The following is a 13215-nucleotide window of genomic DNA, read 5'->3' on the forward strand; positions in this document are numbered from 1 at the left end:
TACGCAAGAGGGTTTCTTAATGCTTTTCTAAACCTGAACATTGGACCTTCTGAGAATTCAAGAGGTTGAAGCTCCTGAACGATGTTTTCATTTCAGGAAGAAAAGACCCCTGCTCAAGTAAGTAGAAAGGGCGCTGTACTCTAAACCACTGAGTCTCTTGGGGTGGGGTGTCGAATCTCTACAACTGGGTGAGCTCCTGTTGCTCTGTCCAAGCTCCTGCCAACTTAGCAGCTCAAAAGCATGCCAGTGCAAGTAGATAAATAGGTAGCGCTGCAGAGGGAAGATAAACAGCATTTCTGTGCACTCTGGCACTCGTCACAGTCCTCCCTGTGCCAGTAGCGGCTTAGCCATGCTGGCCACATGACCCGGAAAACTGTCTGTGGACAAACGGCAGCTCCCCCGGCCTGAAAGCGAGATTAGCGCCACAACCCCATAGTCGCCTTTGACTGGATTTAACCACCCAGGGGTCCTTTACCGTACCTTTAAAGGGAAAGCTAAATCATCAAGTGTAGATTGCAGTAAAGTCTGGGGGAAAGTGAAGGCATTCTATTGATTGAAATGATTCACTAGAGACAGTTCCTAGTATGATAAATTTGCTGCTCGTTTCAGGCGGCAGACATTGTCCTTAACCAAACTATGTTGTGACTTTCACAGTAATCGCTTCAGAAATTTGCTTACTGAAAAGAAATGGATTGGACTGCACAGATTCCAACATTGTTCCTGCTCGTCCTTACGATTATATTCATTTTGAAATGGGGCAGTTTCTGGAATAGCAGCTCCAAAAATCTCCCACCAGGGCCTACACCTTTACCACTTGTTGGGAATCTCCACATGATGGATCTGAAGAGACCTTACAGAACAATGTTAAAGGTAACGTTTTCTGTTCTTTCTGTGGATATTTTTAGGCCAGGTAGATGTCAGTGTTCCATTTCATATATGCATATATGCAAAAATGACAAAACTCTATCAAGAATCGCTTACTCCTTTTTTTCTTCCTTTTTGTGTGTGATTGCTGTTATGGTTTAGGCTGATAGCTGATTTGTGCAGTGGAGGGACTGGGTCACTGGAGGAGGGAAATAGGAATGCCATAACCAGCCTGGGACGTGGGTGGCACTGTGGTCTAAACCACAGAGCCTAGGGCTTGCTGATCAGAAGGTTGGCAGTTCGAATCCCCGCGACAGGGTGAGCTCCCATTGCTCGGTCCCTGCTCCTGCCAGCCTAGCAGTTCGAAAGCGCGTCAAAGTGCAAGTAGATAAATAGGTACCGCTCTGGCAGGAAATTAAATGGTGTTTCCGTGCGCTGCTCTGGTTTGCCAGTAGTGGCTTAGTCATGCTGGTCACATGACCCGGAAAAACTGTCTGTGGACAAATGCTGGCTCCCTCGGCCAGTAAAGAAGGCTTTCAGGCTCAGTTCATCGGACCTGCCCACCTGTCCCTATATTTATGGCTTTTTCTTGACCTTGCTATGCCGTCGTGTGTCGCTTGTCATTGGGACAGGGGCATGGCAGGAATTTCCCCCACTTGGCTGATTGGCTGGTGCCATTTGGGTTTCCCCTGCCGTGTAGCAAATTGTCACAACTTGTAGGGGTGCAGATAGGCTCTGGTTCTTGTTGATAGGGTTGGCAGGATGCCTAGCCATCCCTATCCATTGGGTATTCCTTTAAGAAGGAATCCAAGGACTCACGGTTGGTCTTCCCCGTGCGGAGTTGTGCCCTGAGCCTGAGTTCATCTGGGTGGAGGCGTGGCAGACACCTCTGTCTGCCTCTGTCCCAGGTGTTCACCCAAGGCTGACTTATGGTTGGTGTCCAGAGTCAGCTCTCCCTGCAGGGCTGCAGGTAGCTAGACAAACCAGAGCCTATGGAACCACTCACTTGATTTGTAATCAATAAAGTTGTGGCCTAAATTCTGCCAAAAACCAAACCAAAATTTGAGTCCTGTCTGAATTTATGTCTAGGCCTGGTTAAAACGTCTCCACACGCAATTATGTTCTTATTGAGAATGTTCATCTCTTCACAACACCCACATTTTCCAGGATTCTTTGGGCAGGTGAAATTTTTTTGCATTAGATTAAATATAGATTAAATCTCCAGGGTAATTTTAGCTAAAGGCAATATTGGAAAGCACTAGCTCTCCACGGGTGAAACAGAGGAGCCCAATTATGAGCAGCCAGAACTGATAGCTCACTTGGTTGAGCATAAGACTTTTAATCAAAGGGTCGTGGGTTCGATCCCACGTTGGGCAAAAAGATTCCTGCATTTCAGGGGGTTGGACTAGATGATCCTTGTGGGTCCTTCCAACTCTACAATTCTATGATTCTAACTTTCATTTTGTTAAGGAAGGAAAATTCACATCAGTTTTCAACTTTATCTGCTCACAGTTTCCTCCCAATAAAATAAAAGACCTGCAGAAATTGCCACCCTACTGCACCTTCTTCTTAACAATTTGATGTTACTCCTCTTCCTAAAGGCACCCATGTGATTAGACATTTAAAGTTGATAATTCAGTCACAAATATACCATGAAACCATGTAAATGAAATTTATTTCAGATCTGTGAGAGATTGTGTATGTTTAGTTACCCTTTGCTTAGTCTTGGGGGATTTATTTGATGTTTCTCTCTTTTGGTCATTGAACTCCAGTTGTCCAAAGAACATGGCCCCATCTTCCACATCCAAATGGGATTCCAGAAAATGGTGGTGCTGACGGGGTATGAGACAGTCAAGGAGGCTCTGGTGAATCAGGCGGACGCATTTGCAGAGAGACCCATCGTCCCCATTTTTGAGGATTTTGCAAGGGGCTTTGGTGAGGCCTTTCCTTCTGTTTGTGAAATTTAGTTATCATAGCAATATAGAATCTGTGCCAAAAAGTTCATAGAACTGATTATTAGAAAAGACTTGATCGGCCAACTGAAAGCAGGTAAAGCACCTGGTTCCAGCTGAGGCCATTAGGTCACATCCTGAGTGGTGGGCTGAAATCCTGGCCAAAGTATTTGATGCCATAAACACCACTGGTCTCATTCCTAGGGCCTGGTAGGAGGCTATTGTTATTCCAATCCATTAAAAAGGACCTACCTCTGACCCGGGGAATTACCACAATATTAGCTTACTGTCAACCTTAGGGGAAATTTATGCCCATTTTTTGTTGTCCAAATTAGCCCAGTGGACAGAAAAGTCAAACTTAATTGGGCATGAACAGGCGGATTTTAAGTCTAATCGCTCCACAACTGATCACGCCGTGCACTGAAATACTCGGCCCCTAGGTGGGGCCGTTTATGTGCAGCCTTCATTGATTTGAAGGCAGCTTTTGATAGTTTTCCCAGGAACAATCTATGGGTGAAACTAGCTACCGTACGTGGGGTATAGATAGAAGACTGCTATGGCTCATGATTCAATTACATGAGGGATCAGCTGCCAGAGTGAGATTAACTCCTTCAGGTGAACTCACGAACAGGGTGAGTTCCAGATAAATAGGGGAGTCCGTCAAGCTGTATACTGGCACCCCTTCTCTTTAACCTGTATATAAGTGATATGAGAAAGCCCCTAGCTGAGTCATCTGCTAATATCCATGCAGATGATGCAGTGATTCTTTCCTACTCACGAGTTGTTCTAAACAGAGCACTGAAGATTTTTGCGTCCTATTGTCGATCTAATCATCTAGCCATTAACCACTCCAAAACTAAAATAATGATCTTTTCCAGAAGCCGGAAACAATATACTTGGAAGCTTGATGGAGTAGCAGTGAAACAAGTTGCTAAGTTCCACAAAATATGAGGTGGACAGCACAGATACAATACCTTCTCAACAAGGCAAAAGCTTTGTCTTATGCACTACTCCAATTCTATTTTACGGATGGTGCCCTGCATGTGCCTTCGGGGTTGAAGGTGTATAAATCGAGAGTAGTTGCCACACTCGGTTATGCTGCGCCACTTTGGGCTGCCTTGGCAAATGTCTCAGCTCTTGAGTCTCTCCAAAATCAATTCTTCCGTCGCCTCTTGAATGTTCCCACTTGTGTGAGCAATGCAGCTATCAGTGTGGAATTGAGGGTGCCTTCCTTGGAGACACTCCTGTGGAAACATGTTTTTAGCTATTGGTTAACACTTTGGCACAGATTACCTAATTATTATCTAGCCCAATGCTTATGGCACGGTGAGTTTACTCGCCCTTGGGCTAGTACGATCCACGCCAAACTCTCGCTTTTTGGAATTTCGCTTTAGAAATTCTGTGGTACGATCTTACTACAGCAAAAAAGATTATTACCCAAAGATTGGACGATATAGAGATGCAACACAATCTTATGCTTGGTGGGGGGACATGATCTCCGCAACATTTGGGTGTTAATCCTTCATTTCATGTGCCAGTTTACTTATCATCCCTTCCTATTGCCACTCGTCGTTTTGCTTTTATTAAGGCAAGTTTTAATTTCTTCCCCCCAAATGTCCTCCTTCACAGATGTTCTAAGGGCCAAGTTTCAGTTTTATGTGCCTGTGATAACTCCTCGATTGAAACCCTGCAGCACATAGTGTTTATATGTCCTTTATACTGTGCTGTCCGTAAGAATTTATTGCTCCCACTAATTCAAAAAACTCCCCGGGCATCTGGAAGATTCTCACCTTGCTTTTTTATTGCAAGACACAAATCCGTTTGTAACTCTACAAATGGCCAAAAAAAAATTAACTTCTGTTTTGACATATAAGAGATGGAATGGATTGTTATACACAACTTGAAATTATTTTATTATATCCTTATCTAATTCTGTATATCCCTTAAGCTATTTTACCTTTTAATTGTCAATCAAATTGTGTGTATTTCTGTTCTTGTTTTATTATGTCTATGAGCTCAAAGCTGAAATAAAGTGATTTGGATTTGAGATCTGATTATTAGTTTAAATTATAGCTTTGAGGCCAGCCTGCCAATTTTTCAATCGGCCAGTGTAGTTGCAGCCATTTGAGGGATAATGTCAAATGTCTTTGTCACTGCCAGCAAAAGAGTAGTGTTGAGGGAATAGGAGAATCTGGTCATAAGATAATGTACCATTACATCTGAAGAGCCGTAAACTGGAGAACCCCCTGTCCAATCGTGTTCTGAGGGTACAACCCATAGGGATATTGCTGAAGTTCTGGAGAGTGTGTGTCTTATCAGAGACCGGATGAGGGACCAGCTGAGAGCGATTGTCAGTTCCACAGAAGAAGGGCCCGAGAAGCCAAAACATATTATCGTGACCATGGTAACTAGAAACTTGATCTCTTCTCTTCAGGTGTTATTTTTTCACATGGTGAAAACTGGAAAGTGATGCGGCGGTTTGCACTAAGCACATTACGGGACTATGGCATGGGGAAAAGGTCCATAGAGGACAGAATTGTGGAAGAATGCAGTGTCCTGATTAAGAAATTTGAATCTTACCAAGGTGGGTTACAGAATATTGTGTTCTATAAATATTGCTAACTCTCAGAACTATAGTAACCAGGATTCCTGGTGAAGGAGTAACCAATCTGCAGTGTTCAGGTCAGTGTGAGAGAATGCTGGCCTCTGTCCCTCTTTCCTTTCCTCCCTCCTCAGGTGTCCTCTCGCATCTCTCCCACCCAAAGGCTTGCACAGCTGTTTGTTGCAGCAGCCCTGGCTACAAGCTCCCCAGGTGAACGGTGCCTTTGGGGCTGGCCAGGGGGTGCTGGTTGTCAGAAGCTGAGGTGGTTCAGCCAGTCCACCAGCCCTTGATGTTGGGAATGGACAGACCAGTGGGAGGCTGGGCAGGCAGGCACCACACTGACCTTTCTTGTGCTTGCTGTGTGCAAGACCATGTCTGGGAGCTGAGTGTACGGTGCCGAAGGGGAGCCTTTGCGCCATGCAGGCCTGGTGGCCAGGGCCGTCTTAAGGGTACCCAGTGCCCTGGTGCCAAAAAAAAAAATTGTCGCCCCCCCCCCTTCCCTTCGGCCTGCACGGTTCCAGGCTCTGAGTCACTCACCTCTGGTGGCTCCGGATGCTCTCCTCGGCGGCGCTCAGCTCCAGGTGCACAGGCCGGCCCAGCTCACCCAGCTGCGCTTCCCTGCCCAGCGGAGGCCTGTTGTACATGGGCCTGCGGAGGAGCTGCCGGGCGAGCTCGGGAGGCTGCTGCAAGGGGAGCACGACTCCGCCGGCCTCGCCGAGCTCCAAGCCAGAGGCCCTCCCACTCGGGACACCCGCGACCGCCGCTTGAGGAGCGCGGGGCAGGACCCGAGGAGGAAGGGCCACCCCGCCACCGCCGGGCCTGGAGCAAGGAAGCAGCCTTCTTTGCAGGAGCAGCCGAGGTGCCTCAGAGGCCGCGTGGCTCCTGGCCTCGGAGGTTTGACAGCCTTCCCGCCCACCCTGGCGCTGCGTTTCATTGGTAGAGCTGCTGCCATGTGGCGTCACCTCTACCAATGAAACGCAGCGCCGGGGTGAGGGATGACCCTGCAGAGCGGAGCAGGGTCCTAGTGCCCCTGCTCCACTCGCTTACCTCCCTGCTTTCCCCTGAGCGGCGCGGCTGGCGGAGGGAAAAGGGAGGCCGCTGCGCAGCTCCCCCACTTGCTGGGACGCCCCTCAGCGCCCCCTGAGCACCTAGGCGCCCTGGTGCCCTGCGCCACCGGGGGTCTACCTAGAGCCGGCCCTGCTGGTGGCACCCACTGCTGCCACTGCTGCCTCCCAAGGCAAGTAAGGTGCTGGCTTCACAATCACCTCCGTCCAGTCTCCGTCAGGCCGCTAAGGCTGGGGCGCCCTCTTCCTAGGCCCTTGTGGGGCAGCCTGAGGAGGCACCTCTCTTGGGGGGCAGGGGGTGGCTCAGAGACCAGGGGTGGCTGTGGCTGCTCCCTAGAGGACTCCCAAGGAGAGGGGAGAGGAGAAGAGGATGAGGGAACACTTCGTAACGGAGGGTGTTTGAAAAAGGGTGAGAGGCAGCTGGATCTGCCAAGGGGTGACATAACTGGCTCCTGAGGCTTGGAGTGCATTTGCCCCACAGGGGAACCACAGGAAGATTGTAGCTGGACAAGGGAGTCATGGACTCAAAAAGGTTGGAGACTTATGGGTAGGTACATTATGGTGCCAGTGTGGTGTAGTGGTTAAGAGCGGTAGACTCGTAATCTGGGCTTCTCCATTCCTCCACCTCCAGCTGCTGGGTGACCTTGGGCTAGTCCCACTTCTTTGAAGTCTCTCAGCCCCACTCACCTCACAGGGTGTCTGTTGTGGGGGAGGAAGGGAAAGGAGAATGTTAGCCGCTTTGAGACTCCTTAGGGTAGTGATAAAGCGGGATATCAAATCCAAACTCTTCTACATTATATATGCTAATATAAATGCACTCTATACATAGGTAGGCTGACCCTGGGAACTTAAGGTAGTGAAGAGCAATTATACTTTTTTATTTTATCTGAACATTGTTTAATATTTACGTATAGGACAACCATTTGAAACCACCACAACTATGAATGCCGCTGTTGCCAATATCATAGCGTCTATCCTAATAAACAAGCGATTTGAATACGAAGATTCCACATTTAGACAATTTCTGGAGTTGTTCAATGAAAATGTCCGGCTTTTTGGAAGCCCCTCTATCATGGTAATCTAAGCTTGTCAAATGGAAAAGAAATACTGTAGTTGGTTGTATTCACAGAAAACTCAATGTGTGTGCAATTCCATATTGTTCAGCATTCACTGCAAAAATATTTTGAGAAATATGAGACACTTTCAGGACATTTTTAAAAAGCAGTCTTCCACCCATTTATTATTTTCATTCATATATGTAAGGGTGACACCCTACAGGGAGCCAGCCCCCATCATCCTAACATCCACCTCGCCAAGCAGAGGGAGCAGCAGTGGGTCTGAAACAGCCAGGGGGGAGGGGAAAGACTCGGAGGGAGAGAGAAGCCAGCATGCAGACCGATGGGAAAGCTCAGGGGAGGAGAGATGTAGGCAAGGGCTCCAGGATGCTGGAGAGCCCTTCCACCGCCTTGAACGGGAGGAGGCTGAGAAGGCATTGCTCCTTCCGGTGCAAGAGTTAAGGAGAGCACCGCGACGCAGGTCAAGGGGAAGGCGTTTTGAGGTGCCCCGACTACTTTGCTGGCGTAGGAACAGACGTACGCCATTGCCGGATTCTGGTTCAAACTGAGAGGTCATGTTTTAAGCTGTCTCTGCACTGTAAATACTTTGCACAATAATAGTCTTTAAAGACAAACTGGACTCAAGCAAAGTTTCTCTAGAGTAGCCGCAACGACCCTCTGACAATATAATTGGGTATTCTGCTTAACATATGATAGCTAGATAACTTAAACCATAATTGACTTTTTGTATATTGATGACCCTGGCAACTACTGGTCTAAGTATACAGTGTTGACCTCTGTCTAGGGCAGGCATCCCCAAACTTTGGCCCTCCAGATGTTTTGGACTACAATTCCCATCTTCCCCGACCACTGGTCCTGTTAGCTTGGGATCATGGGAGTTGTAGGCCAAAACATCTGCAGGGCCACAGTTTGGGGATGCCTAATCTAGGGGCTTGTCCACATCTCAACAAACTGCTAATCCACAAGTACAACGGGGCTTGATAACTACAACAGCACGTAGGAAATTGGCCCTCCAGCCAGCTCTATTGCAGCCTTGGCCTCGAAGGGATATTTACTCAACGTTGCTCCAACCCGAATACATTATTGTTCTCTGTCATTGTGTATTCCTCTGTGGAAGATGAGCAAACATATTTGGGGTACCACCTGATAATTGAGCACTGGGCTTTTCTCTTTGTCGTATTTTATTCTTACAGCTGTATAACATATTTCCTGCTCTTGGCTCACTTTTGGGAGCTCGTAAGACTATCCTTCACAACAGGGATGAGATACATGCCTTCGTAAAAGCCACCTTCATACAACACCTCAAAGATCTGGATGAAAACGACCAAAGGAGCTTTATTGATTCATTTCTTCTGAGACAGCAAGAGGTAATGGAGTCTTTTAAACCCAACAAGAATAAAATTTGATATTTTGAAAAGCTGAAATTTTCACATTTTAAAAATACATTTCCATGTGAGCCGGTGTCTACTATACTCTGCACATTTATTTTTTATTTTTTGCTCTCTAAAGCTTTGGCTAATATCCGAATATCCGGAGTCTGTGACCTGATTGCTTGCAGGGCTGTTTGCAGTTGGACGCCTGCTTCTCTCAAAAGAAAAGGAAAAAAACAACCTTTGAGATACAGTAGCTCAGTTGGTTGTAAAACGTTGCTGCGTACTCCAAGGTTGCAGATTCGATCCCTGTTAGTGACAGCTGCAGTCCTACATTGAGATGGTTGGAATAGATGATCCTCAGGGTCCCTTCCAACTCTATGATTCCTTGATTCCATGACTAGTCCAACATGTCATGTTTCCCTCCCCACTACGCTCCTTTCTTCTGCCTGTGACATGCTTTCATAGATAAAAGAAATTTTAGTGTGCTTGGCGTGTATTATATTTCTACTCTTTCCATTCCAGTGAGTGCCCTCCCAGCCCTTGGTTGGCTACTTGGATATCTGCGCATGGAATTTGCTCATTCACCTGGTTATAGCCAGTTCTTTCTTTTTACACCCCAGGAGAAGGACAAGCCAAACGGATGTTTCCACAATGAGAACCTAAAAGCCACTGTGGGTAACTTATTTGCTGCTGGCATGGCAACCACTTCTACCACACTGTGCTGGGGACTGTTACTAATGATGAAATATCCTGAAATTCAGAGTGAGTTCTTTTCATTGGGTTGGCTCCCATTACTCTAGCTATCATATCTTGATTCCAGTTGTACATACCGGTAACTCTCTGGGGAGCCAGGGAGCTGGGCGGTGAGCCCCACAATTTTCGATGAGGGGGCGGCCCCCCTCAATATTCCACAACTGGGTGGGCCTTGTTGGGCCTAGTTTCACTGTGTGACCACACACATGTCAGTCCCCATTCCCCCCCCCCAATGTTGGGTGTAACGGAGCACACATGTTTCTGACTTTTGCTTCCGGCATAACTATATGCAAATTGTGAATTTCTACTAAAATTCTCAGGTGAATAGCATCTTCCACAATTTTGCATTAAGTTGTGAGATTGTGCTCATAGATCAGGCAGTCCCATTGCATAATTAGCTGTCAGTTACTCCAGGAAATCTGAAGATATAAGTTGATGGCAAACATATGCTTTTGAAACAAAATAAAAAAAAATTCCTTCCAGTAGCACCTTAGAGACCAACTAAGTTTGTCATTGGTATGAGCTTTTGTGTGCATGCACACTTCTTCAGAAACATGCATGCACATGAAAGCTCATACCTATGACAAACTTAGCTGGTCTCTAAGGTGCTACTGGAAGGGTTTTTTTTAATTTGTTTTGACTACGTCAGGCCAACACGGCCACCTACCTGTAACCAGAAATATGATTTTGAGTTTGGCATTTATGGGGGACAAAAAAACCACCAATGAGTTTATTTTGACAAAAAAAAATGCCTCTCCACTGCCCTCAGATAAGGTCCAAGAAGAAATTGCAAAGTTTCTTGGATCTTCTCAACCAAGGATAGAGCACCGAACTAAAATGCCTTATACAGATGCCGTGGTCCATGAGATCCAGAGATTTGCTGACATTGTCCCAGCCAACCTTCCCCATGCAACCACTGTGGATGTTACCCTCAAAGGCTACTTCATTCCAAAGGTAATCACTTTGATTAAACTGCATTCTTTGCTCAACTGTCTGCAATTGATTTATTCATTAATTAGGACATTACACTTTAGGCTAACCCTAGGAGCAGGTCCCACTGACCTCCTTGTAAAGTAGGGGGCCATTGCCCCTCTGGGGGCCCCACTTGGTGCCCCAGTTCTCTAGTCTGGGCCTACTTGCTTCTGCCTTCCTTCCTGCATACAGGTCTTTATTGAGTCATCCCAGAAAAGTTGGGCAAGAGGCTCAGTCAACAATTCTCTCAGCCCAATGATGACTGTTTAAGGAGCTAATGGTATATAATCTCTGGATTATATTCCGGCTCATTTCTTGCTTTTTTAAAGAAAAAAATACATTGAGGACTATACCATAACAATTTGCTTGATGGGCCATATCCAGTGTTTAAATAACTCTTGCTTTTCCTTTTCAGGGGACTCATATCTTGCCACTACTGACCTCCGTGCTGCATGATGAATCTCAGTGGGAAAAACCATACCAATTTTATCCTGAGCACTTTCTTGACTCTGAAGGAAAGTTCATAAAGAGACACGCATTCCTGCCTTTCTCTGCAGGTAACATATTTATCAGAATAATATTGGAGAAAACTGTGTATTGAAACTTGCTTAACCTAAATCATATATCCCAGTTTTCAGTGGCCCTTTAAAGTACGCTTCACGCAGATTATACGCAATCAGAAGTCGACCTGGCTAAGAAAACACCACCAAGAGCGTAGGGAATTATCTCCCTTATATGAAACCCCTTACTAGCTGCACACTTGTAAAAGTATGCAGATGAAAATATAAACGGTTGGGTTTCTTTAACTGAAAAACAAACTGAATCGAAAGAGACTTTAAACTAAAGATAAATGCTTTCTCCCACATTCCAAACCTCCCACAAACCTCCCATTAAACTACCCGAGAATTAACAGCATTCTAGCATTATAACTAAGCAATCATACTAAGATTCAACTAAGGAATCTCTTAAACTGAGAGAGTGATCTACTTAGAGATGAATCAAAACTGAAAGATCTAACTAAGAGATACAGAAGGCTTTCTGGCAGAGCCTTATATACAAGGAGCAGAGCCCACGCCTGTGAGCAATTAACAGAAACACCGGCACCTGTTTCTCTTAAACAGACAGTATTTACATTAGACCGGCTCTAAAGTAACTTGACTATTCAAAAAATCCAACAGTATTTTGTGTCTATTTATACATATCCAATGAACAGGCCTTCCTAAGTATATTAACATAAAATAAAACTTGGACAGAGGACCCAGTCTCTAACTTTGGAGTACTTATATCTGTCATTTAGAGCTGTAATAAGATTCGCAACATTATTCGTTTTCAGTAGGGCAACTTCTGACTTGGAGGGATTCAGCAGCCAGGGGGGAGGGGAAAGACTCGGAGGGAGAGAGAAGCCAGCTTGCGGAATGATGGGAAAGCTCAGGGGAGGAGAGATGAAGGCAAGGGCTCCAGGATGCTGGAGGGTCATTGCACCACTTTGACCAGGAGGAGGCTGAGAGGGCATCGCTCCTTTCGGAGCAAGAGTTGAGGAGAGCACTGTGACGCAGGTCAAGGGGGAGGTGTTTTGGGGTGCCCCAACTACTTCCTGGCATAGGAACAGACGTAAGCCATTGCCGGATTCTGGTTCGGACTGAGAGGTCATGTTTTAAGCTATCTCTACACCTCCATCATTCTGCCTGGACACTGAGGTCCAGCACCGAGGGCCTTCTGGCGGTTCCCTCGTTGCGAGAAGCCAAGTTGCAGGGAACTAGGCAGAGGGCCTTCTCGGTGGTGGCGCCTGCCCTGTGGAACGCCCTCCCAACAGATGTCAAAGAGGAAAGCAACTACCAGACTTTAAGAAGACATCTGAAGGCAGCCCTGTTCAGGGAGGCTTTTAATGTTTAGTAGATAATTGTGTTTTATTTTTCTGTTGGAAGCCGCCCAGAGTGGCTGGGGAAACCCAGCCAGATGGGCGGGGTATAAATAAAAAATTATAATATTATTATTATTATAAATACTATGCACAATAAAAGTCTTTAAAGACAAACTGGACTCAAGCGGAGTTACTCTAGAGTAGCCACGATGACCCTCTGACAATTCCATTATAGATAAACCAATAAAATGGTATTAAGTAAGCAATAAAGCCAGTTTCAATCCTGCTTGGGCTTCCTTACAGGTCGGAGAGCATGTTTAGGTGAGACTCTTGCCAAAATGGAGCTCTTCCTCTTCTTCACGAGTCTCCTGCAGAGATTCACATTCCGGCTCCCTCCTGGAACATCTGAAGATGACCTGGATTTTACCCCTGCTGTTGGGTTAACAACAGCACCCATGCCCCACCAACTCTGTGCTCTGCCACGTTCATAAGACGCAAAGTTCATGGGTTGGTAAGCCTCCCTGTGTGATCAATGCAAACCTTTTTTAAACACCCTTATTAACCATGGACATTTTGTTTCAGTAGACTTCCAGTCGGATTGGCCCATGATGTGTCACAAAACCTAAGTGTTACACACTATGTTCTGCTTAATGTTTGTAGTAAATATGATATTGTGTTAATTGTAGTGCTTTAGTTCA

General features: G+C 46.1%; 1 protein-coding gene across 1 annotated transcript; it reads left to right on the forward strand.

The window, feature by feature from the left end:
- The first annotated feature begins 592 nt into the window (after nt 1-592).
- LOC118082620 (cytochrome P450 2K6-like) lies at nt 593-13215 on the forward strand. The gene is made up of 9 exons (XM_060272364.1): nt 593-870; nt 2637-2799; nt 5251-5400; nt 7397-7557; nt 8752-8925; nt 9552-9693; nt 10454-10638; nt 11072-11213; nt 12821-13215. Exons 1-9 carry the CDS (start codon nt 688-690, stop codon nt 13006-13008), a joined length of 1488 nt encoding a protein of 495 aa, XP_060128347.1. The 5' UTR covers nt 593-687; the 3' UTR covers nt 13009-13215.

Source organism: Zootoca vivipara, chromosome 3 (genome assembly GCF_963506605.1).
Source record: "Zootoca vivipara chromosome 3, rZooViv1.1, whole genome shotgun sequence".
Classification (NCBI taxonomy): domain Eukaryota; kingdom Metazoa; phylum Chordata; class Lepidosauria; order Squamata; family Lacertidae; genus Zootoca; species Zootoca vivipara.

What these genes read in the sequence shown, in the direction of transcription:
- LOC118082620 (XM_060272364.1), top strand. Translation starts at nt 688, where the DNA reads ATGGATTGGACTGCACAGATTCCAACATTGTTCCTGCTCGTCCTTACG. An exon ending in CTTACAGAACAATGTTAAAG is followed by an intron (nt 871 to 2,636) that starts GTAACGTTTTCT and finishes ATTGAACTCCAG; the next exon opens with TTGTCCAAAGAACATGGCCC. An exon ending in TTCTTCTGAGACAGCAAGAG is followed by an intron (nt 8,926 to 9,551) that starts GTAATGGAGTCT and finishes TTTACACCCCAG; the next exon opens with GAGAAGGACAAGCCAAACGG.